General features: G+C 39.7%; 1 protein-coding gene across 1 annotated transcript; it reads left to right on the forward strand.

The window, feature by feature from the left end:
- The first annotated feature begins 367 nt into the window (after positions 1-367).
- Positions 368-25,193, forward strand: C7 (complement C7). Its single transcript, XM_051643394.1, has 18 exons — positions 368-573; positions 866-921; positions 1,686-1,761; positions 2,739-2,880; positions 3,692-3,833; positions 4,649-4,787; positions 6,120-6,254; positions 7,435-7,678; positions 8,317-8,430; positions 8,846-9,012; positions 10,001-10,229; positions 10,795-10,966; positions 11,337-11,424; positions 13,501-13,633; positions 14,017-14,208; positions 16,360-16,456; positions 21,734-21,918; positions 23,837-25,193. Exons 1-18 carry the CDS (start codon positions 568-570, stop codon positions 24,022-24,024), a joined length of 2,505 nt encoding a protein of 834 aa, XP_051499354.1. The 5' UTR covers positions 368-567; the 3' UTR covers positions 24,025-25,193.
- Positions 25,194-25,303: the final 110 nt, after the last annotated feature.

A 25,303-nucleotide genomic window follows, 5' to 3' on the forward strand; every position in this document is an offset into this window, starting at 1 on the left:
GGGATCTAGACTAGATGATCTTCAGATGTACCTTCTAAACCTGAGTACTCTGTGACTCTGTGTGCAAAAGTGGAGTCTGAAGATTCGTAATAAAAATTAAACTTCAGCAACATCAGCTTAGTTCTAGAGCAGCTTTTCCTACTGAAGCTGGGGACTCAGCTGTGGTGTAGTGCATGTGACACCAGGACTGGCCTGAAATCTTGAGAAAGTATTTTTCAGAGTAAAGTAACTGTGAGAGAGAAGATAAGGAAAAGACAATTGCTCTTCCAGTAAGTACTCTTCACAACTTTGTGCCAGGCTCAGTCAGCACATCCAAGCCTTGATTTATGTGTCTTAAAAACACTGAGCAGCTCCGAAAACAGACTGTGTCCCTGGAGAGGACTAGATGGGTTAAGATTAAAAGTCCTTGGCAATATTCAGCCTTTTTAGGGAGAGAAAAGCAGAATACCAGGGCAGAGTGAGGAGAGACATACAGTAGCAGACAGACTGACTGACTCCTTTGGCTTCTGAATTGAGTGGAAGTGCATTTCCCTGGTAATTGCTGGATATCTGAGTATTTCATCTAACATGAAGGTAAGACAATTGCTGACTTAATTTATACTGATGACGTGAATATGGCAACTGCAATAAAATATTAATTTATGGAGAAATGCTTAGCCGAAAATGTAATTGGGCAATATTGCAAAAAAGAATACAACTAGAAAACAACAGCTTTCACAACAAAGCTGAGGAAAATCAGTGTGATGCTCTCCTTTTCATCTTAAGCTGACTAGTGTAAAAATTGCAGAAAGTTAGAACAGCTGCATTAGCTAATGGAAAAAGCAGAAAAGCAAAGTAAGCTTGCTTTTGCTCCTCATTATTTCAGGTGCTGGGGATTTTTCTGTTGCTGGAAGTTTCAGGTTTCCTCCCCATCTTTTCCAGGTAAATACTTCTTTATTAAATTACATGCTGAAGAATAAGCATGTATAATTTAGTAGCCAGCTTCTGATGCATGATGTTTGGCAGGGCTTAAAGGAGTCTTCAGATCTATTTCTGGGGAGGGGAGACACTGTTTCGTGTCAGCACTGTCACTGCCATCAGTGGTGACAAGTGTGTGGCACTGAGATGTCCCTTGCCTGTGCCCAGGGGCATTAGCCACCCCTGGAGAAAAGAGCACAGTGGTGGTGTGAGCCACAGCAATGCCCATCTGTGAAACACAGGACAGCTTACCCCATGCCAGCCCCAGACTGAGGGTAGGTGACACCCTCAGTGCGTCCCATGGGCAAACTGGCTGTTTCAGAGCTGCTACGGGAAGGTCTGCCACACACCATGGCACACACAGCCCATCTCCAGATGTGGTCTGGGCTCTCCCTGATTTGCAATGTGAAGCTGGTCTTTGAAGCTTGTATTATCATTGCACAAAGTCCTTGCTGATCTCCAGACTAGGTGAACATATCTGGTTTCTTCTTTTCAGTGACCAAAGCCTTAATTGGGATTGTTTTCATTCTTACACATGAAAAGAAAGTGTGAGTGGTTTTAGAGGGAGACTGGTCATGCACTGAATTGTTATTGAAGGCCTGTTTTGCTGCTTAGGAAAGTTTTGCACTATTGCTTGCAGATGGAAAGCCCTGACTATTTTCTCTCTCTCTTTTTATTTTTTTTCCCTTTCTTTTTTGTTAAAATGCAAAAAAATACTGCTGAGGCAGGACTTCCCGTCCAGTCCATTGCCACTGGAATTCCTTTGGCCCTTGGTCCGAATGCAATGGCTGCACTCAAAAACAGGTACAGACAGACACACCTTTTCTGTACTCATGACTTCATAAGCATATGTTTTTTTTTTCCCAGTAATTAAGGAGCTTTTGTATCTTTAAAACCACAAGCCAGATGTCAGACAAAAGTCCCAGCAGACTGAGAAGGTTGAAGAACAAAGAACTCAGAATGGAAATCCACCAGTCTGTCCCACATATGTTCCCTTTCAAAGCTATGATACTCATGTTGTAAAATAATTTGTGTACTTTTTATTTTGGTGACAGTTCCAAAAGCCCCAGTGGAACTATTCAGTAATCTGAGACATTCCTCCACTGCTGCTAGTTTGTATCAATTCTTTTTCACTAGTGGAGTCATGTCTCAAGGAAAGAAAACTTGGTTGCAAAATATTATCCTCGATGAAAGCAAGCTGATGGTTTTTCAGAGCACTCTATTGATGCTCAGGATGCTTTTTATTTTCCTTCCATTTATTTTGATGTTGCATCAATTAGGGAGGAATTAGTCAAAATTAAAGATGTGCTATGAGACAGTACTTATTCTTTTTAAAAGCAAAAAGTAGCTCACTTGATGTTAGAAATTATCATCTTCCTTAATGGCATTGTTTACTTTGAAGAGCTTTAGCAAATTCCTATCACACATGATTGGTCCTAAATGTGAAACAAAACTGAAATTTGTGAGCAGCTCTCTCGTTTTCAGTTACCTATTAGCTTTTTGAACAAACCAGCCAAGCTTATGCACCAGTGCAAAGACCTTATAGATAAAATAGTTGTCTTTCCATTAATTTAAGAATTTGTTACCATATTGTGGTAATACCCAGTGTGGTTGTTCGCAAAAGAAAATTAAAAAAAAAAAAAAGTAATAATAAAATAATAAAATAGAAAAGCAAATGTCTCATTTCCTTTGAGCAGTAGAATGTTAACATTGTCTTGACAACAATAACTGTTCCTGCTTTACCTTTGGATTCTCTGAGTTCTCTCTTGATTTGCATTCAGATTCGGAGACGGACAGCAGCCATTTTTGGCCAGTATGGGGGAAACCCCTGCTCTGGGGATGCCTTTGAAACAAGACCATGCACCCCTACAAGGGGATGCCCAACAGAGGATGGCTGTGGTGATCGGTTCAGGTGTTCTTCAGGTACCATCCAAGACCTTTTTCACCATTTTCTGGTCATAAAGCTAAGAAGATAGCCTTGTTATCTTTGAACTTTAATAAATGGGCAATGACTTTGTAGAACTCTAGACCTACAGACAATTTTTTTAGGAGGATGTGTCCTTTTTTTTCCATCCTTGACTGTACCTTTTTAATTTCATCTGGAATGTTGCAGAGCTTTGTAGATAATATGCTGTAGCCCTGGTAGCCTCTCTAAGTCATTCTGCCTTATTAATTTGATCCAGAGTACAGATTTTTCATTATAAGAAGGTTATTAAGGAATGCAACCTTAGATGTGATTGTTCAAAGCTGTTCTAGGCTATATCCAAAAATATTGGAAATCAATTAGGTCATGAAATTAATGCCCCCTAAAGGAGTCCTCATATCCAAGTACCTTCCAGTATCTTCACAAGAAAGCACATTGTCTCAGGAGGTAGATGTTTATCACAGAGGAACACGATAAATATGTTTTGATGCTGCCAGAGAGATAATCATAGTTAATCACAACTGAAAGGTTCAAAGGATGAAAGCTCAGGAAATAAATCTAGAATTCAACTGTTTTATTAATGTATCAACCTTGTATGGCTGTGGTTCCCTGAAGTATATTATATATTAGTTCTTTATGTCTCCATTTATAGTTGTTCCACATGAACTACTGAGCACAGACAGTTCATTATGAGAGTGAACCAGCTAATTAATTTAATAAATAAGCAGGACTTTTGCTCTGAATTTAGGTGATTTATTGTTAAAATGAGCAAACAACTCTTCACCCCACACAATTTTTGTTCTGATTTAGGTCAGTGTATTAGCAGATCTCTTGTGTGCAATGGAGACCAGGATTGTGAGGAAGATGGTGCAGATGAAGATCGATGTGAAGAGAAGATGACTATATGTGATATTGATAAAACACCTCCAAACTCTGAGCTTACAGGAACAGGGTAAGGTTCTGTGCCAGGATCAGTAATATGGTGCCAAATGCATTTACATTTTTATTGTATTTATAAGCTCTGGCTATATCTCTCCTGGGCTTAAAATGCCCAAATATGCAAAAGTCTTCAGTACAACTGCCTCCATTATGCCAGTGGCTCGGAGCACCCAGGATGTACAGGCCCTTTGATCTGAAGCACAGAATAAAGCTTTATCTTTCATTCCTGCTATTGAAAAACATCTTTTAAGAAATGAAATGAAAAGCCAACCAGTAACACATGATAATCAGTGTGGAAAAAACGAACCAGCAAAGCTCATTCTTTTTGTTCATTGCTTTTACATTTAGTTCTGTGGATCCCTATGAATTTCTGTTTATACATCCCACCTGAAACCAGTAAAATAATGAATTTAATTTTCTTTAGCATAGTTATATCTCTTTTTTTGTGATATAATTCAGATATAGTAAATCAAACATTTTTGAATGGATGCTCTGTTGCTTCTGTGTTGCATTTATTGCTGGAAAAATAAAACAATATAATTAGTTGTGATAGCTATGAATGTCTTAATGTTAAGAAATATTGATATGTGTTTTGTTGACAAATCAAGAGCAACATTTTGCTTTCCACACTGTAACATGCTATGCACACTGCATTTCTACAGGCATGGAAGTCTGTCATTTGATACTCCCTTTTCTTGGGTAAATCAGCATATGATCTTAATCTGCAGATACAGCTCTCAGTTACAATGGCTTTGTAATTTTTCCTTGCTGTAAAATAATTTGCTACCTCTATATCTTAATGCTTTTTCATTTTTTTTCCTTTTTTAGATTCGATGCCATTACTGGTGAGACCAGAGGAAGAGTAATACATACAAAAAGCTTTGGAGGACAATGCAGAAAAGTCTTTAGTGGTGATGGAAGAGAATACTACAGGCTGAGTGAAAGTGTTCTTGCTTATACTTTCCAGGTGTGTTTCCATTAGGCACAGCTTTGTCTTTAGAGTAAACTAGTAGAATCTTAAAATCATAGAATGGTTTGCATTGGAAGGGACCTTAAAGATCATGTATTTCCACCCCCCCCATGCAAGGGCAGGGACACCTCCTGCTTGAATGGTTTTCTCCAAGTCCCATCCATACTGGCCTTGAACACTTCCAAGGATGGGGCATCCACAAGTCTCCTGGGCAACCTCTTTGTATCTCACCACCCTCAAAGAGACGATTTCTTCTTAAAGCCTAACCTAAATCTACCTTCTTCCATTTTAAAGCCATTGCTTGTTCTCCTACATTACGAAGCTTGTCGGGTCTCTTGGCAGCTAGATTTCCCTAAACATAGCTGAATGACAACTGTTCCCTCTCTGTAGTCACACACAAACTAGTGTGTATCTTGCTAAAATGAGAGGAAAACAAAACCTCTTAACTCCTTGAATGTGGGTTCTAATTCTCTCACAGTTAGATTCCATGTAAAACCATCTCCATTGCGTAAGTAGTGGCCTGAATCACCCTAAGAAATGTTATGTACATAAGGCTTTTGAGTGATTTGTGAAGATCTCCCAGAGATACACTTTATTGAAGATAACTGTCTCAGAGATGTGGTCTGTCTTACATTTATCAGAAGAATGATTGCTGGAGCAAGTCCAGAGAAGGGCAGCAAAACTGTCAAGGAGTCTAGAATGCAAGTCTTACAAGGAGCATTGCATTTTTGAGGGAGGGAGCTGGAGAAAAGAAGGCTGAGGGGGGACCTTATTGCTTTCTTCACTTACCTGAAAGGTTGTAGCCAGGTGGAGTCTGGTCTCTTCTCCCAAGTAACAAGTGATAGGACAAGGGGAAATTCCCTCAGTTTGCACCAGGGGAGGTTTAGGTTGGATATTAGAAAAAAATTTATTCACTGAAACGGTAATTAAACACTGGAACAGGCTGCCCAGGGAGGTCATTGAATCACCATACTTGGAGGTGTTTAAAAGACATATAGGTGTGATGCTGAGGAACACGGTTTAGCACTGTAATTGGTAGAGTTAATGGTTGGACTCCATTAACTTAGAGGTCTTTTCCAACCAAAAGAGTGTTATGACTCTATGAATGCCAAGAAATCCTTAATATACTTTACTTCGTAACATAAATATGCAAATATATATATGTAAAGCTTTTTCAACAGGATTCAGTACTTTTTGTGAAATCTGAAATTCATTCAGTCTAACAAACACACTAGATTTTTTGCATCTGGAGGGACTAGCTCTACTCTGTAAGTTATCATTTTTAACATCTTTGTGAAGCTCGCTATACAGAATTCTTTCATCTTCTAGGTTAAAGTTCAGAATGATTTCAGTTATGAGTTTTTCAACAGTACCTGGTCTTACATGAAACACACAGAGAGGTATGAAAATTCAGACAGGGGACATCATTATTCACAGAATAAAATTCAGCAACACAGTCAAAAGGTATGTATAAATTGTCACTATGTCTTAGTGTTTTGCACAAGCATTTTCAGCATTTTTAAATGTGCTTTTATAGTGAGATGCAAATGTTTCTTTTATCCAGATATTTTTGGCACAAAGTGCATAACAGAAAAAAATCACATGAAACCTTTATGAAGAGATCACTAGTTTGGATATCAGTTAAAAAGGGTTGGCTGCTGGTTTTACTTTCTCCATATTATTTCTTTATTATAGCAGTTATTTATTAGCTGTTTTTCTCCCTATTTTGGGAGGAGAAATATTGGTGTCTTCTCATAATGGATTAATCTTTTCACTTTTCTTCTAAAGATTTACTTCCTGTGTTTTGTTTTCCAGTTACCTCTGTCAGTACCTTGGAGAAAAAAAGAAAAAAAAAAAGAATAATTCTGTGATTAAAATTAATTTATTTTAGAATACATTTTCCACTAGTAGAACTCCATTAGGAGGGTGATCTGGAACCTTAAACAGGAGGTCACAGTGCTCAAGCCTTTGACTTATTTAAAAAGGAGCATTACAGAAATAATTTGAGAGTAACTGTCAATTATGAAGTATAATCTCTATTTCATAGTAAATAAAAACAAGTAACAAATTTATACATTTCATGGCTTCGAAGGTGATAAAGGACAAACTTGTTTTGCCATACTAACAAACAATGACGTATTTTGAGACTTAGCATAACAAAAGTTCAAAAGCAACTTTGAGAGGCTGAGGTGAACGATATGGTATAGGCATAAACGATTTTATAATACAGCAGCATCCTCGAAATGGCCAAGGCCCCTACAAAGAGAGGCTCCTCTGGACAAAAGAGAGTGCAAAGAAGGCCTCTCTAGTACCTCTCATGTGCTTCCAGACAAAGCTTGTTAACATCCTACTGCCAGAATTCTGGCCTTGGAAAGCACCATTAGCTTTGAAGAGCTAATTTTCCTTTCCTCTTTGTCCTTACACTAGCTTTCAGGTACACAGGAGGAAAATAAATCTCTTAGAGAATTTATAAATAAAGGTCCTAAAGATATTTCCTAATTTGCATTCGCTGAGTTGCTTAGACACTTCTAACAGCTCTGTGAAACTGCTTGTTAGTAGCCAATATAACGTGCATGTCCTCTGGCCAGTAGGGAATACCTTGATGGTGACATGAATCATGACTGATGTCTTCTCCTTCTCCCAGAGCAGGCAGCTGATGGTTGTTGAGAACAGTGTGGAAGTTGCACAGTTTATTAACAACCGCCCAGACTTTCTCACTCTTGCGGAGCCATTCTGGAAGGAACTGGCCAACCTTCCGGTCATCTATGAGTATAACGTCTACCGAAGACTTATTGAACAATTCGGGACTCATTTCTTACACTCTGGATCTCTAGGAGGACATTACAAAGTTATTTTTTATATGGATACTGACAAAATGAAAGCAGAAGGTAGGGTACTGGAGTATTTGTTAAGAGAAACAAACTGTATAAACAAGAATAAAAAATTATTTGCATGTTCTCCCAGCTAATATCTAAAAACCAAGTAAGATGCTTCTACTAGTCACCAAATTTTCTTCATGGGCAAAAGAAAGATTAGGAAAAGTGCTCAAACCACAACATTTGGTTCTAGATCCACAGCTGTGATCTGCAGCACACTAGGTAGCAAAGATTTGATAGCAGAGCCAGGACCTCATCAGGATTAACTTGAATTCTAAGTGCCAATCTAAATCTCAAATTATGTTAAAGCTTAAAAGATATTCAGAGATGAAGGTTGGGTAAAACTGTATGAAGCAGAATAAATTGCAAAAACAGCATAAACCAGAGCGACACGTATGATAGTACTCAGTGGGGAGCAGTACTATAGAAATAGGCACTGCTGAGAAAAGAGATTAAAGAAACAATTTTTTTCCAGATTCACTTCCCATCTCTCAGACTCCATCCATGGGCTTTAGCAATGTGTGGATCTCCCCACAGGATGTGCTAGTTAAATTTAGGCAAAGTACTTAATGACTTCTCAACTCAGTGGTAAACTTGGAAATTAATCCAAGACACTCTATGTGTCTTGTTAATGGATTGATTATCTGCAGGTATGAGCATTACGGACATGCATGAGTGCACTACATCAGGATGGAATGTATTCATTGCGAAAAAGAAGAAGGTAAAGTGCTCAAAACTGGATGAACTGCTACAGAGTTCTTCAGGTAAATGTTCAACAGTAACTTGCACACTTGTCATGTGTCCAACTTTCATTTTCTCCTAAATGGCTGTCAGAATGTGGAGCAGGTGTTGATAGCTTTGTTGAACTCTGTCTTAACATGCTGAACCCAGGCAACAAGTGCCTGGTTTAAAAGGCTCTCCAACACTCATCAGTCATTGCTAATGCTTTCCCTCTAACTAGTACTTTTCTGGATGTCCTAAGTCAGGGCTGCCAAGACATCTGCAACACCATATACTTCTTTTATACTACGAATGTAGGAGCTCTTGATCCAGGCACAGATCTGCACTAATGAGTCCTTTCATTACTTGCTAGCATAGTTTTTGTATGTATTTTTTCTGTTTCTGTTTGTATATATAGCAGTGCGTGTATTTTCTATATTTCCTGTCCTGAATCTACAGGAAGCAGTGGTAATAAGATTAAAGGAGAGCCGTATATAGAAGGAGGAAGCCCAGCTGCTGTTGCTGGCCTTAGTTATCTAGACCTGAATAATCCTGCTGGGAACCGTGAGAGATACTCCTTTTGGGCCAGATCAGTGACAGACTATCCCAGAGTAATTAAACAAAAGGTAAGGTTATTTTCCCAAAGCAGAAATGAGCAGATGGGATCTCCTCAAGGGGACAAATGATTAAGCTTTAGCTGATGATTAATCATGTTGTGGTCTGCAATAATTTTGTTTTCAGCTCACTTTATAAAAAATGAAAGGTTCACAGGAAGAAAATACCATGAAGGTAATGTGATCAAGATTCTAAGTCCTTTGGCATGTCAATACCTACAATCTTTCCAGCCTTCAATGAGTGACTTCAGTGGAGTTCTGCTTAAGAATGGAGGGTCACCCTAGCAGTGAAGAAATCCCTAGATCTGAGATAGCCCCTTTCTTGATGTGCATATTGGCAGGTCTGTGTGTCTTCCACTCAGCTTGCCAGCTTCTGAGTATCCTTTTTATCCCGCCTCCTTCTTTCTGCATCCAGAATTTAGCATAACTGGAGATTCTGGAAGCCAGACAAAGTTGGGCATGGCTGTATTTACTGCTCCTGTGTCTAAGACCCTTTTGGGAGGAAGTGTCCACATACTGAAGAACAGCATAAACCTGAAAGATTTCTGTCAGGAAGTTTTTAATTAAATGTAAAAGCACAGAACATCATAAAGTAGGCAATAGGGGTGCAAAATGTTTCTCTTATTGTTACCTTCAGTCACTGCTCAATGAAATACCATAACGGGTTGTTTAAATTTCCAAATTTTTAGGCTGGGAATAGTTGAGTGGTCAGTGTTACACTTTTATCTCAACCATAATATCATAGCTCAAATATGTTTAAACATGACTAATGTACCACCAGCTTTAAGGGATGCTGTTAAGCAGAACTGGCTTTTCAGAAGAAGGCTAATATTAAATACCAATATAAGATTTGAGCTACCTAACTAGCAAATTAGAGCATCTGTTGATGCCCATGTGCAGGAGCACACATCACAAATCATTGTGCATGATGAGAAATGCTTATAAACTCATGTATCCCAATTATAACTATTTCATACAAATGTATCTCTAATATGTGTAGCTAACACCATTATACGAGCTGGTAAAGGAGGTTCCCTGCTCCTCAGTCAAAAAGTATTACCTGAAGCAAGCCATTGAAGAATATATGGCTGAAAATGATCCCTGCAAATGCCAGCCTTGTCAGAATGGTGGTGAAGCTGCTGTGGACGGAACTCAGTGTGTCTGTTACTGCAAGCCATACACCTTTGGAGCAGCTTGTGAGCTGGGAACTCTTGTGCAAGATCAGCCAGGTCAGCACTCTTTAAACTTGCGAGAGTTTATAAGTGGCAAGGTGTGCTCCCCTGCTTCCAGTCTGTTTGTCCCACTGCACAACCTGAACGAGTGGCTGATGTGCAGTAGCTGCTTGTGTCAGGTATCGCTGCAGACATACAGCGTGGGGTGGGTCATGCTGAGCCTGGGTCTTTGGTTAACATGTCCTAAAAGTATTTAACAAAGAACTGGGTTTATTATTATAAAATGCAGTGGACAATACTGACCACTCAAAACATAACCTTCTATAAATAAGGATATATACTTAATAAATTAATATAAATAATTTCAACAAATATTGCTTATTAATTTTGTCTTTAGCTGTAGCTGACAGCTATTTTTATGTTCTCTCAGACTCTGATAATGAGAGACTCCATGGAATTATACTTCTGTGAAAAGCAAGTTTGGGAAAGGTGAAAGATTAGATCATTGCAATCTGGAATTCTCTGTAAGAGCACAGGTTGGACCATCACTAGGTTTGAACAGCCTGTGCTTTTAAACCACTTAAAGAGTGGTTTATATGACATATTCCCAAATGTTGTATAGGTGTTGTTGATGGACACTGGAGCTGCTGGTCTTCCTGGAGTCCCTGTTCAGGGGGAAGGAAGTCAAGGAGTCGAACCTGCAACAACCCCTCCCCACATGGTGGTGGGAAGGCCTGCATAGGGGAGCACAGTGAAAGCAGACCATGTGAAGATGAGGAGTTGCAGCATTTTCGGTAAGCAGAAAAAAACACATTAGGAGCATGACTACAGGAAGATTTTAAAGCTTATTTCAGAGGGTGCATAAGCTATTGAATTCAAGAAGATCAGTTACCGAGATTTTGTATTTAAGTTGAAACAAAATGAATTTCAGAAGTTGTGAATCTGATACAAGGTAAGAGTAGAAAATGGGGTAAAACCCAGCAAACTTGACACCATGCTATTTAATACTCTCTCAGATAGCCTGGTAGTACCTATTTTCAACTGTAATTTTTATGTAAATGGGATGCATAATAGTCTTTAAAATGGACTTCACAGAAAGGAGTACGATTTTAAAAGGAAAAGAGATTAAATTAAAACTAAATCTTACTTTTGTTTGCTTCATAGTTTGATTGAACCACACTGTTTTGATTTATCCATAACTCCTAAAGAATTCTGTTCAGCTCCTCCTTTCTTGGAAAATGGATTTGTTCAAGTGAGTTGTTTCTATTATTCTATTATCTGTCCTATTTCAACCTGCAGTGTCTCTATTAAAGTTAACAGAGATATTCACTTGCAAATTTGGATTTTTCTCGGTAAGCTTAGTATCCGGTCTACTGTATAGCAGCTCCTTCAGCATTTCTCCCTGGTTTTAGTTTAGCTGACAATAGCCCGGCATTCTTAGTACAAATAAAAGAAAACCAAAAATGCCCCACCCCCAAAACCAGAAAAAAAGCTTTTTTTTTCTGGGCCGTAGTACCTATAGAGAAAAGTAATTGACTTGTCCTTTAACCTATACACGTATTAAAAATTTTCTGAGCCATATGAACTACAAATTCAAAGAACCATTCGGGTTGGAAAAGACCTTTAAGATCATCAGGTCCACTCACTGGTCAAGAGAGGTGATTCTTCTATACTTGGCTCTCGTGAGACACCATATGGAGTGCTGTGTCCAGTTCTGCAGCCCTCAACATAAGAAGTACATGGAGCTCTTGGAGAAAGTCCAAAGGAGGTCCATGAAGGTGATCTGAGGACTGAAGTACCTCTCCTACAAAGACAGGCTGGGAGAGTTGGGTTTTTGGGTTGTTCAGCCTGGCTACAGGAAAGCTGGAGGGGGACTTTTTACAGGGCCTTGTAGTGAGAGGACAGGAGGTAATAGATTAAAACTAGAAGAGGGTAGATTTAGGTTAGACATGAGGAAAAAATTCTTTAGTGTGAGGGTGGTGAAACACTAGCACAGGTTGCCCATAGAAGTTTTGCAAGCTCCATCCCTGGAAGTTTTTGAGGCCATGTTGGATGAGGTTCTGAGCAACCTAATCTAGTGGGAGGTGTCCCTGCCATTCAGGGGGGTTGGAAGTAGGTGATCTTTAAAGTCCTTTCCAACTCAAACCATTCTATTATTCTATGTTTCTGTGATTAACCTAACTACTGAGTTTGGTCCTACTCCATGTCGCTAAGCATCATATCTCTGAACACCTCCAGAGATGGTGATTCAGCCACCTCCCTGGACAGCCTGTTCCAGTGTTTGATAACTCTTTCAATGAATAAATTTATTCTAATCTCCAATATAAACCTGCCCTAGCAGAACCTGAGGCCATTTCGTCTTGCCCTATTGCTTGTTACTAGGGAGAAAAAAAACAGCACCCACCCAGCTACAACCTCCTTTCAGGCAGCTGAAGAGAGCAATAAGGTCTCCGGTCAGCCTTTCTTCAGGCTAAACAACCCCAGTTCCCTCATGCATTGCTCTTAAGACTTGTACTCTAGACCCTTCACCACTTCTGTTGCCCTCCTCTGATTGTGCTCCAGCACCTCAGTGTCCTTCTTGTAAGTGAGGGGCCCAAATCTGAACAGAGGATTCAAGATGCAGCCTCACTAGTGTTGAGTATGTGGGGACAATCACTGTCCTAGTCCTGCTGACCACAATATTACTGATACAAGCCAGGATGCTCTTGGCTTTCTTGGCCACCAGAGCACACTGCTGGCTCATACTCAGCCACGGTTGACCAACACTTTCAGGTTTTTCTCTGCTTAGCAGCTTTCCAGCCACTCTTCCCCAAGCATGTAGCATTGCATTGGTTTGTTGTGACCCAAGTCCAGGACTCAGCACTTGGCCTTGTTAAACCTAACATTACCCTAAGATTTAGCAAAGCTATATACTCTCCACTGATCCCCCTGGAAGGCTGTTCAAGAGCTTCTGTTCCCCTGTAATGCTTGATAACAGCCATATTTGCTGTCAGTTTATACACTGTCAGGAGAGCACTGTTCCATCGCTGACCTACCACTGTCAGACCCCTATTACAGAGTACTTTCATCTTTAACCCTCCCTTTACTAAATTAAGGTAGCCTGAATGATCTCTATTCTACCACACTATTTACTTCACCATCTTCATTTTGATCACATTTACTGACTACTGATAACAAGAACTGCTCCCAGTATTGCAGATGCTCTCATCAATAACATTAGTAGTTTTCACTTTCCTCAGCTACTGCATCCCAGAATCAAAGGGAGATGAACACTGCTGCTGATTCTTAAATTGTTTACCCAAAATTTCAGCTGTTCCTTTTCTTTCAGAATGCTGAAAACTCATACCCTGTTGGGAAAAGCATTGTTTATGCTTGCAAACATGGATATTCTCTTGTTGGTGATCCTGTTGCTAAGTGTGGCAGTAATTCACAGTGGCAAGTTGGAGGCAGATATTGCCAGGGTAGGTCTAACTGATTCTGGTTTTGAAATACAGCTGTGTGTATGACCTCTCCCTAGGCTGTTACTGTCTAGTATGAACTGACTAGAACGTTATTCTCTACTACAAACCATCAATAGAAACATATCCTAGGAACTGAGAAGTCCTCTTCAAGCTAGGGCTGGACCTTCAGGCTGTAGGAGAAGATCCTGTCACTCTGTCCTTGGTTTGCATGTGTTTGGCTGTTGTGATAAATTAATGTTCTGTGCTAAAACAATCAGTATGTTTCTACAGGAAAACCAGCTAATCTTACCATTCAAATTTTTAAGGAGTTTAGGAGAACATAAATTATGTGACTGCTTTCTGCACTGTTTCACTGTGACTGTCTCAAATGCTTCAATGCTTAGAAACTGCTTGTCTCCTGCCTGTCCTGGAGGGGGGGTTGCAAGGAGAGCCATGGAAACCTGTCTATGAGATCGGAGAGAGAATAACTCTGTCCTGTTCACCTGGCATGCACTTAGAAGGAGCACACTCCATTTTGTGTGAGCCCAGTCTCAAGTGGTCTCCAGACATGAAGACTATCCAGTGCAAGAGAGCAGGTAAGCCATTGCAGTCCTCCAAATGCAATGCAGGAGTGTCTTCCCTGGGCAAACCATGGCTGATGCAGATAAGGTATAGACAGATCTATAGCTGATATAGACAAGACATACTTGTATCACCAGCAGCAAGTGCAGAAAATGTATCTTTTCTTTGGGCTGTTCAAACAAGTTGATGCCTTAAGTAAGACATTTATTCTGAGCTTTCCTTATGGCTTTTTGCTTCCCCCTCCCCTATTACTACCAAGGATTGTCACTAACAATATCTTAAGAGATTGCCTGGGATGTATGCTGCCTATTGTGCCCCTCATGTTGTTTAAGACCACCACCATTTGAGCTGCACATTTTTATCTGGAAGCTGTTCAGTGCACCACAGCCTCTTAGGGCAGAGTAGGACAGGGCTGGATGACTCCTTTTAATTATCTGACAGTTACACAGCTGGTATGGAGTAAATCTCCAGGAACTGGAAGCAAGAAGGAAATGCTGCTTCAAGTTCATAGTAACAGCTATGTACTCTCTGAGTTGTTACAGGCAGGCACTGAGAGAGGGGGAAACAGAGTAGCTCTGTTTAAGTAATCTTTCCCAGCTGTGGAAGACAGACAAGGCTTCTTTTTGTGCATTCTTATGATGCTGGTCAGTGATATATAGATATCCAAGCAGTTTGCTGCTTCAGGCCAGTCACACAGTCACTTCAAGTCCCAGATGTTCTCATATCCTGAGGAAGACCCTTGTTAGGGTTAACGGCCACTGCTGTAGAAGACTAGGCATGTCTCCTACATTTCATGTCTGTACTTTCCTTATCAGGCAACTGCTGCCTGAGGTCACTTGATCTGAGAGAAGAAGCAGGTGACAGTCAGGCTTAGACCTCAAAAAGCATAGGTCCTGTGAGATTCTCAGTATAAGTTATCTGCTGCTGTGTTACATCCATGTGCGTAAGGATTTCAGAAGGAATAACACAGGTGTACATAAATAGCTCACTGCTGCTGAAGTACTGTTGCCAATTACTCCTTAGGCTTAGCCATAGTGACCAATTTTAATTATTTGTTGTTACAACATGTATTCAAATTCCAGTAATTATTAGAACCAGTTTAAAATGCTTCCATCTTTAGAAACACCTTGTGCCTGCCTGAGCATTGCATTAATACAAAAGTGAAAAAGCAAAAAGGGCACAACAATTAGATTAGGGTAAGAATTAGAACTATAGTTAAAATCAACAGACGAACAAACAAACAATGTGAGAATGGTAAAAATTAAGAAGATATGTATACACAGGCACAGTGACATACATGTTTTTATGAGAGTATTTACAGTAATAGTGTCAGTTACAGACAATTATACAACCAGTGCAGTGGTTTTTCCCTTCTGCAGGAAGTCAGGATTATGCCTGTTTGTGTTACACTGCAGAGTATTAAAGTTCTAATGCTAAAGTAGAAAACTACAGAAACTTAATCTGCAAAACAAATCAGAATAAAGCTTTCTTATAAAGTCTGTCCATACAGACTTAACAAAGTCTAGACATTGCTTGATATGGAAATCTCCACAGAAATGTTTAGCAAAAGCCTGCTTAATTTTAAATCTGTGAATATATCTCAGCACTTAAGGAACAGTAGGTGTGCAATAATGAAAATTCCTCAAGAATCACTGCTCTTATTTTTAAAGATAGTGCAGATTGAGAGCTGGTGATAGAACTTGTAGTTTTCCACCAGTGTATGTATTCAGCTTTACATTTCTACATAGCACTTTGAAGCATTACGTTTTCTAGTGACAATAGTGAAGCAAGTAACTCTGAAACCTAATGATAAAGCTGATACCAGCTATGATTCAGCACTGCTAAGTTTAGTAGAAGCAAACACCTGCTGCAGAACTGAGATGAATGTTTAGGCTTGAACATTAGTACATTCTACTTCCATCTGACTCATACCCATGGATAAATTTCTGAACAGTAACTTTGCAAAGTGTATAATATATTTTTAATTATGTTCATTCCTTCCATGCAGTAGATACTTTTACTAAACATGCAGGATGTGACTTGATGTCACGGTTGTATGGTTCAGTGCCTTTTAAGCTCAACTGATAGGATAATTTCAGAGTAGACCTTTAACAGCTCATGTTTTTCTGACCCTTAACAGCACTGTCTGTGTTCTTCTACTTCAGTGCCCAGTGTGAAACCAGAAGTGACAGAGCCTAAATGTCAGCCATGGGAGAAAGTGCATCAGTCACAATGTGTGTGCAAAATGCCCTACGAGTGTGGGTAAGTTCAGACTGAATTTGGCAATGACTTTCTCACTTCATTCAACACCAATTAAATTTCTTAAATCTCCAGTCCATGACAGATGAGAAAGCTTTACTCATAGAAGGAGACATTATACTTTGTTTGCTTTACAGCTCAAGCACTGTCCTGTTCATCACTTACCTGCCTTGTCAGAGCTGTCAGTGGTTTTTAGCAGCAATGGAGTTTGGTTAGATGACAGATGGTGAAGGGATAATTTCAGCTCCACTTGATCTTCAAAATAGATGGAAAAAGATAAAATGGTATTTCAAAGATTTAGAAGATTGAGAAAAATTTAAGATAGAGCCTCTTGGTACTTAAATCATTGAGTGAGCTAGTTAAATAAAGCAGATTTCTTTTCCTAGCTGAGAGACTGGAGTTATGAGAGGTACAATAATCTAATCTTCCATCTACACATCAGTTTGCACAGACCAGTCACATAACCTTTCCTGACCTCATAACTTGCTGATCAGAGTTTATTGTTTCCTGTTTGATCATAGCCTATTTTCTGCAAAAAACAATGCAGGAAAAATATAAGGAATTAGTAGTTCTCTCAGTTCTGTGCTAAACATGAAGGTAACAGAACCAAAACACTGGAGTAACAAGAAGACACCTGAGACTACCTGGTGCTGATGGTCAGATGTGTCAAAGAGCTCAGAACTCTAACACGTGGGCTGGTGTTCATAGACTGGATGAAACCTCCTATGAAGTCATCACAGTGGGTGTGAGCTCTAGATATGAAATCTGGCCAGAGTTATACCGCAGCAGGAGCTGAGCAGTTTGGAAACTCTAGGATAACAGACAAAGTTTGTCTTATCCTTATGTAGTAGGCAGAAGAAATTTTTAAGTTATCTCATATTATTTCAAGGTAGCAGAACTCCTAGTGGAGTGAGTGTAGTTTCCATCAGCCACATAGTTCCAGAGTTCCCTGCATGATGACTCTTGTTCTAAGCCAAAATTGCCACTCTTCAAACATCTCAAAATTAATATTGGTGAGTTTAGTTCATGTTTTGTTGACTCACTGGACACTTCCTTAGGATCTGTCTTGCCTGCAAACAGAAGTGCCAGGTTTGTAACAACTCTGGAAAGACTCTATTCCTCTCCTAAAATGCCTAAATATTTTAAATAATAAATATTTTAAATAATCCTATTATTTTTCTGGTCTCAATACTCATTTAAGTGGGGTAACAACCACTCCTGTGGTTCATGAGTGTGTTGAGCTTGTTTGCACAGAAGATGAGGGGGGTCTACAATGATAGAGAAGGCCTTGGGCAGAGTCATAATAACCTTGAAAGGTAAATTAGTTACATTCAGTGATGCATTCAGGCTTCAGTTATAATAAATCTACTACTTGCCTGTTTCTATTTTATATAATTACATTCAAGATGGCAGGAAGATAGATAACAGTAATTTCTGCTAAATGATGCGATCTTTTCACTCTGTCTTGAAATAACACATTTAATAATAGAAGGATAAATCATCACCTGACAAAGCAGACCAATTTGCAGGACTGTTAAGGCTGTAGGACAAAGGCATGTAAGCAGATCTCAGTTCTTCCACAGAGAGCTGAAGTAACTTGGCTTCCTTTGCTGTAATAGTGACTTTCAGCAGCAGCCTCTGCTCAGAATAGAGCTAGAAACAAGAATTTACATGGGAATTCAGGAACACTATGGTTTCAGACACATCTTACATCCTTTCAGTTTCCAAGTGACTAGAAACCAAGACTTCCTGGGACAGCATCGAGAACCCCAGAAGAGGCTGATGAGGGATAATTTGTCCTTCATGACATGGTGCCTTAGGTTACATTTGTTCTCATCAGTTAGAGCCAGGGTCTGACCTGGGCACCAAAGCTGCTAAATTGCTAAAGCAGCTTCTGGTAGAGCTTTGGGAAGGGCCAATCCCCAGATAGTTCCCAGGCACAGTGCAGGAGTTACTAGGGTCAAGGACCATTTCTAACAGGCAGTCTGATGTAGTCCCAGTCTTTTGCAGGCAAAAAGAGTTTAACAGCGTGGACATCAGCTATCCAGTGTGAACTGGCACTAGTGCAAGAAAGGGGTCAGAGCACAGGAAGAGTGTTAGTACAGCCTCCAGTAGCTAAAAACAGTCTCTACAGTAAAACATGAGATTTGATAACTTTGAAATACTATCCCTTCTTTTTCCACCACACATTTACACATATCTGTGTCTCTCACAGTTCTTCTCCTATCTTACACTAAAACATAATAAAAATTTTAATAATATAATATAAGAATATAATACAATTTTAAGAAGTTAAAATAATTTCCACAGTGCTGAATTTTCACGCTTTAGTTTCACTAAAAGTTGCCTGCCACTCAGTGCAGGTGAAAGGGAGTGAGGGTTTTCCATAAAATGATTAAGGTTGGAAGGACCTTAAAGATTATCAGGTTCCAACCTCCCTTCCATGAGCAGGGACACCTCACACTAGACCAGGCTGCACAAAGCCTCATGCAACCTGGCCTTAAACACCTCCAGGGAGGGGGCTTCCACAACCTCCCTGGGCAACCTCTTCCAGAGCCTTCCTACCCTCATGGTGAATAATTTCTTCCTGATACCTAATCTAAATCTCCCCTCTTTCCCTTTAAAACCATTAGTCCTTGTCCTACCACTGTTCTCTCCAGTGGACAGTGCCTCCCCAGCTTTTCTGTAGGCCCCTCCAGGTGCTGTAATTTGCTGACTTAATCTGTCATTTCATTTATCACAATATGTTCTTTGGTAAAAGCTTGTTTTTACCCAAGCCTTTCTTTTCAGTAAAAGGTATTGAATTTTTTAGATTCACTTTACACAATGGATCTTCCTTGCCTCTGATAATTTTTATTGCACTACTGTGCTGCTCCCAGCCCTGTAATATCCTTTCTCAGTAATGACTGCAGTTTATTAATTTCTCTTGTATGTACAGATACTCCATCCTTTCTCTTGTGCATCTGAACACGTTAATTTCCACTGGCTTTCTTCCAGCTAACCCAGCTATAGCAAATAAGTGAAACACTCTCAAGATGTCTTGAGGGATTTTATTGTAGTTGAAGGTAGGCAACATAGATCAAGACCACCCTGGGTTAAGCCTTTAGCATGTGGTTACATCAGTCTTGCTTCCTTTTTCTGGGTGTTGCTAAAGTGGTGCAAAGAAAACAGATTAGTGCACTTGTATTTGCCTTCAATCTTTTCAGCTAAATTAAGCTGTCTTGTGTATAAGTATTTGGCCTTAAGACTCAAGTGTGGAGATACAACACTCAGGCAAATAAAGAAAGCCTCTGAACAATTTTAAATATAATAAACAATTACAGATTAGATGCTCTCCCTGGATCACACTTCGCTCTTCCAAATTTAAGATAGTGTTTAAATATGAAGTTTTTCTTATACCTCCGTCTGTGAAGATAACTTTCCCATTATAAACCAGTGCACCTCTGTGTCACAGGCTGTGCAACCAAGCAAGCAAACAGTATCATGCAGACAAATACACAGGTTTCTGTTATCAGCTTCTTAGTGCTGCATATCCATGGGGCTGTGCTCTTGTTGTACCTCAAAATAAGAGGGTGAACCTCATTCTTTATGTTAACAAATGAGCATTAAGGAAAATTCAGGCAGCAAACTTTACTAGAGCTGTAGTGGCTGGTATTTTGACTAAGCAGAGGAGTTAAGGGACCCATTGCAGCTGGGGATGCCAGCTTAAGTAGGACATGCAATACAGTTAATAATCTCTGAAGATACTCTCAGCTGCAGATAGATGCAGCAAAGTTTTCAAGCTCAGCTAATGAGCTCTGGACCAAATTTTCAATATCTTAAAGGTGCACTAGATTACAGGTAGTTTCAACTTTCTGCAAAGCCAGCTCTTTCAAGAGGCTTCAGAATAAAGAACAATTCCCAAAGCTTGGAGCAAGCCCTACTCTTCAGTACATTATTTATAGATCTACCAAGACCCAATTCCTAATTCCAAGGAAAAAATAATTTAAACATTACCTTAATTCTTGGCCAACAAGTGAGCAATGTTTGAGTCAGGACTTTATTACTAGACCTTCCCTCTTCCAAATTCGTCGTCCCTGCTTTGATAAACGACTTTTACAGGGACTGTTACCCTCCCCTTCAGTCAGCCTCGTGAAGCTCATTAAGGCCAATTGCCTGTTCCTCATCAACCTCTCCTTTCCACCAAACACCTGTTTAGCTGAGGCTGATTCTCAAAACTCACCTACTAGACAATGAAACCTTCTGTGGAAGTGTTTGTAAGCACAAAAGCAGGAGCAGTGCCAAAAGGAAGCCTTTGGAGCCATATTTCAAAGCTCTCAATTCCCTGTGAGCATGACTGCTCTCCTGCACTCTGCACCTAACCTGTGGCTGTGAAGTGCATCCAGAAGAGCACAGGCATACCCTGTTTCTAGAGGCACGTTTTTTCTTCATTTCACACAGATGCCACTGATTGCATTGAGAACAGGTGGAGAAGCCTGGAGTTTGAGATTAAAATCCAGAAATAATGGATGGGCTTACTCCTTCCCTGCTATACTTACAGCATGAAACACAAATGATAACAACTTTGGGACTGTCCTCAAAGCACACAGTGTTTAAGGTAGTCCAAAAATTGTTACTGCTACTTTTTAAAGCTATTTTTAGTGAGTGTTAGAACAATATCTGAATTTCAAGAAATAATCAAGGAAGTTCTCTGGATAAATAGAGCAGGTTTTTAAGAAATTTCTGTGGAAATGTATGTGTATTTCCAGAGATATGTTTGGTCTCTGATGTTGGATCAAAACATTTTGTTAAGTAAAAGCTGAGACTTCTGAAGGATAGCAAAGGTCTTTAAGTATATTTTAATGTATTTTAATTAAGAAATACTTATAAATTATATACTTATATATTTTAATATATTTGCATTTGTGTATATATAATTATAGGTATATGAAATATTTTCTGTTTATGTACTTAGGTAATACATGTGTAATATATTAGAGAATAATTGAGATCTGACTAAAATTTTGTGCTCACTGCTACTGAGATCACTGGTAAGTACCCAGTAATATCCCTGTCCTTGAGGGACTGACTCTGCTGAGATGCAGGATCTTATGGAAAAGGAAGACACCTAAATTATTCTCATGTCTGTGTCTCGAGTTCCCTTGCTGGACTCTCAGCATGTACTTCAATGAACAGGCAAATGGGAACTGAACCCTGAACTTTTTCCGTTCCTTCAGCTCTTTTTAAGAGGTACCGACATAAACCACATTTAAATAGCAAAACCCCTGCTTTTATTTTCAGTCCTTCCCTGGACACCTGTGCCACAGATCAAAGAACCATGAGAAACACAGCTTTAACTATTTGCAAGATGCATGCCTTGGAGTGCATGGGCAGAAAATACTCTCTTGCTAGTGCAGAAAGATGCAAAATACCACAGGCAACTGAAATACCATGTGGATCGTGCCGTTCCTGGGAAAAATGTGATGGTAAGAGACTCTTCACAGCTGTTTTGCAACAGTGACCAAAAGGAAATCTTTATCCCCAGTTATGCATGATCTTTGTTTCCTGGCATGGTATCTCCAGACCCTCACAGAAGCACCAGGCAATGCTAAGCTGGTTCAAACCTTCAGCCCAGTGTTTGCTGTACAAATATGGCAGCCAGCTCCAACCATGGAAAAGAAAACCCTGTAAGATGTAGTAAGAAAATGTACTACCTGCAGGAAAATCTTATTCCTAGTCCCTGTTAGGTAGTTTACCCTGTTGTTCCTCTGAAAGTTTTAGGTGAAACCCTTGGCCTGCTCTTTTTTTCACTGTATCCACCTGTTATAAATTCCTTAACATGGTAATTGTGGGAGTCATTACTGCCCACAGGGATAGCTAATACTTTTGTGAAATTTTCTGAGGAGCCTCCACAACGGTATCTTGTGGCAAGGAATAGAATGTCTTATTCTGTACTATCTAGGAAAATAATTTGCTTTTGTTTGTACTTCACTGCCTATCCCCAGTTTTTCTCATTATGATTAAAGGTGAATGTCTCTTCCCTCAGAGGAAATAGTTCCAGTCTTTTGCAATCTCTGTAGTGGATTTTTTTTAATTCCCTGATCTAACTTCCCTGTGTCCTACACTACTTTGCATTTAATGGAGGGCTGCCAGAAATGAGAAGATAAAGAAGTAAATTAGGTCTTCAGAAGTATCCTAGATAGAAGTGCAGTTACTGTCATATTTAGACATTAAAAAAGATTACATTATAGGAGTTCATCCATTTTGTCTAACAGGGCTGAGCAGACAAAAATTATAAAAAATAAAAAAGATAATCAAAACTGGCTGCATCTTCAGCAGAGACAAACACAGGCAAAAAAAACCAACACAAAAACAACACTAAAACAAAGACACAGTTATGAAAAATAAATATCAGATGGGACCTTCTTATCTGATTATTTAGCTGTTGTCACTGATACAACTACACACATTTATTTGTAGGAGTAGATCCCTTGATCTTAGTGAAACAGCCTGTATGTAAATAAAGATACTAGTTGTAAGTGTCTGCATGATCAAGGTGTTACTGTCCAAAGACAGATCTATCATCTTACATGTTATCTAGACTCTGGGGCAGTAGGTATATAAGTTAGTTCAAGTAGTAACATCAGAGAAATCTGTGAGAGCAATATCTCAGGCACCTTAAGCAAGCTTTTCCCACAAATGCAATCAGTCTCTCTTAGCAGAGGCAGCCCCAAAAGTGCACCACACATTTCCACTATTAGTTTTTCCACTGAATCTGAATATCAAAAATTGTTACTTCTGGTTAAGAAAAGAATCATAGAATCACAGAATCATTTGGGTTGCAAGGGGCCACTAAGGGATATTTAGTCCAACCCTGCTGCAGTCAGAAGGGACACCTTCAACTACATTAAGTTACTAAGAGCTCTGTCCAACATGACATTGAATGTTCCCAGGGTTGGGGTATCCACCACCTCTCTAGGCAACGCTTCCATGTTTCACCATCCTCAGCATGAAAAATTACCTCTACTCTAAATTGACCACCCTTTAGTTAAAACTATGACCCATCATCCTATCACTACATCTGCTTCTAAAAAGTCTGCCCCCATCTTTCTTATATGCTCCCTTTTAAGTATTGAAAGGCTGCAATAGGGCCTCCCTGGAGCCTTCTGTTCTCCAGGCTGAACAACCCAAACTGTCTCAGCCTGTCCTCACCAGAGATGTGTTCCACCTCTCTGATGATTTTTGTGGCCCTTCTCTGGACCCACTCCAACAGGTTCATGTCTTCCTTGTGCTGAGCACCCTCCATCAAACTGCTGTCAACCCTGCAGCTTTGCTGGAAAGATTTTCTGGTTTTTGTTGAGTCAGGTGCCACCCTGAGAGTTTTTTGTCTGTGCTTCTGCTTAGTGAAATCCAACAGCTGTGTTTGTGATGAAGACAGGCCGTGTGAGGAGGGAGGCATCCAGATCTGTGCTGAAGTGAGTGGCTCTACAGCCCGTCAGACCATGACCGAGTGCGAGGCTGGGCGGCTCAAATGCCACGGAGAAGCTGTCACCCTTGTCAGCATAAGGCCCTGCAACCTACAGAGCAAATAAGATATGTTAGGGTTCATTTTGCTTATTGCTATGAGAAATGTCAAAATGTGTCAACTTGGGTAGGACATTCTTCAAACCTTACTCTGTTAAATGTAAGCTCTGCTGTGAAGCTCACTGCAGCCAATGAGACTGTGTTTATCAGCTTTGGTTGGCTCTGAATCAGGGCCCCAGGCTGCACTCACTGTTAATGACAGGGCTCTTTCTTAGGCCCCAGACTTAGCACTGACAAGTTTACTTCACATTTCCATCAGAATTAAACAATACTGCTGGAGTGCAATTGCCAAAGTAGCATTTATAGGGATAGAATACAGTTTCTAGCATCATAAACACATTTTTCTTAGAGCAGCACAAACATATGCATGCACTGAGTAGATTTAGACTGAAAAAAAAAAAAGAAAAAGAAAAAAAGAAGAAAAAAAGAACAGGCTTTACAGAGTAGGAAGTATGATTCTTCTCTTTTAATAAAATAGTTTCTTCCTACTGTGCCTTATTCAGTTGAGCAGATAGTATGCACAACATTGAACCTGTAATTGAGCCTGACGCTCTTACAGCTCAAAACAATATGCATTAGTAGTAAAGCCAGCTATTCCAGTAATGAGAAGCCTTCTATGCTCACAGCTTCTCATGCACAGAACCACTTCATGAAAAATCACAGTTTTACATTGTCATAATTGTCATCATGAGCTACATTTTTAAGTGCAGCTAACTCAGTTGCATTTGTCACATGCATTTATGTTCGCACCAAGACCAGTTTATTTACAGACCATTGCACATAGAGGCCTTACACCACAGCCAAACTTTCTCAAAGGCAGCTATTTGGGGAAGTGTATCTTCACAGAAATGGTGACACTTCACATGTAGTCCCTCTGGAGATACCTTTGGGCAATCTCCTAAGACTGTTCCTAAATAAAAGAGGCCTCTTACACTCTTTCCTTACACAGATGAACATGCTGTTAAGTGTGGTTGGATAGTGATATCTCTGCTCACATATGGTGTACTCTGCAAGACCATTCAGGTACCCATCCCATCAGCCTGATCTCTTCTGACTATTCTCAAATGAGAGCAAGGACAAAGGGCTGGATAGCAAGTGGGTGATGAAGCAAGTGCAGTACTATCAGCAAGAAGCCTGTATGCTTTTTAAACTACACTTGTATTTCTTACTATCAATAAACCAGGAAAACATCTCTTTTGATTGTCATATTTGTACCTGTAGCTTCCTCACATAAACCCTACTGTCAGCTTGAAAAGCTTTGCTTTCTATGGTGCTGGCAATGAGGAT

The sequence above is a fragment of the Apus apus genome, chromosome Z (genome assembly GCF_020740795.1).
Source record: "Apus apus isolate bApuApu2 chromosome Z, bApuApu2.pri.cur, whole genome shotgun sequence".
Taxonomy (NCBI): Eukaryota; Metazoa; Chordata; class Aves; order Apodiformes; family Apodidae; genus Apus; species Apus apus.

What these genes read in the sequence shown, in the direction of transcription:
- C7 (XM_051643394.1), top strand. An exon ending in TCGGTTCAGGTGTTCTTCAG is followed by an intron (nt 2,881 to 3,691) that starts GTACCATCCAAG and finishes GTTCTGATTTAG; the next exon opens with GTCAGTGTATTAGCAGATCT. An exon ending in TGGAGGCAGATATTGCCAGG is followed by an intron (nt 13,634 to 14,016) that starts GTAGGTCTAACT and finishes TTCAATGCTTAG; the next exon opens with AAACTGCTTGTCTCCTGCCT.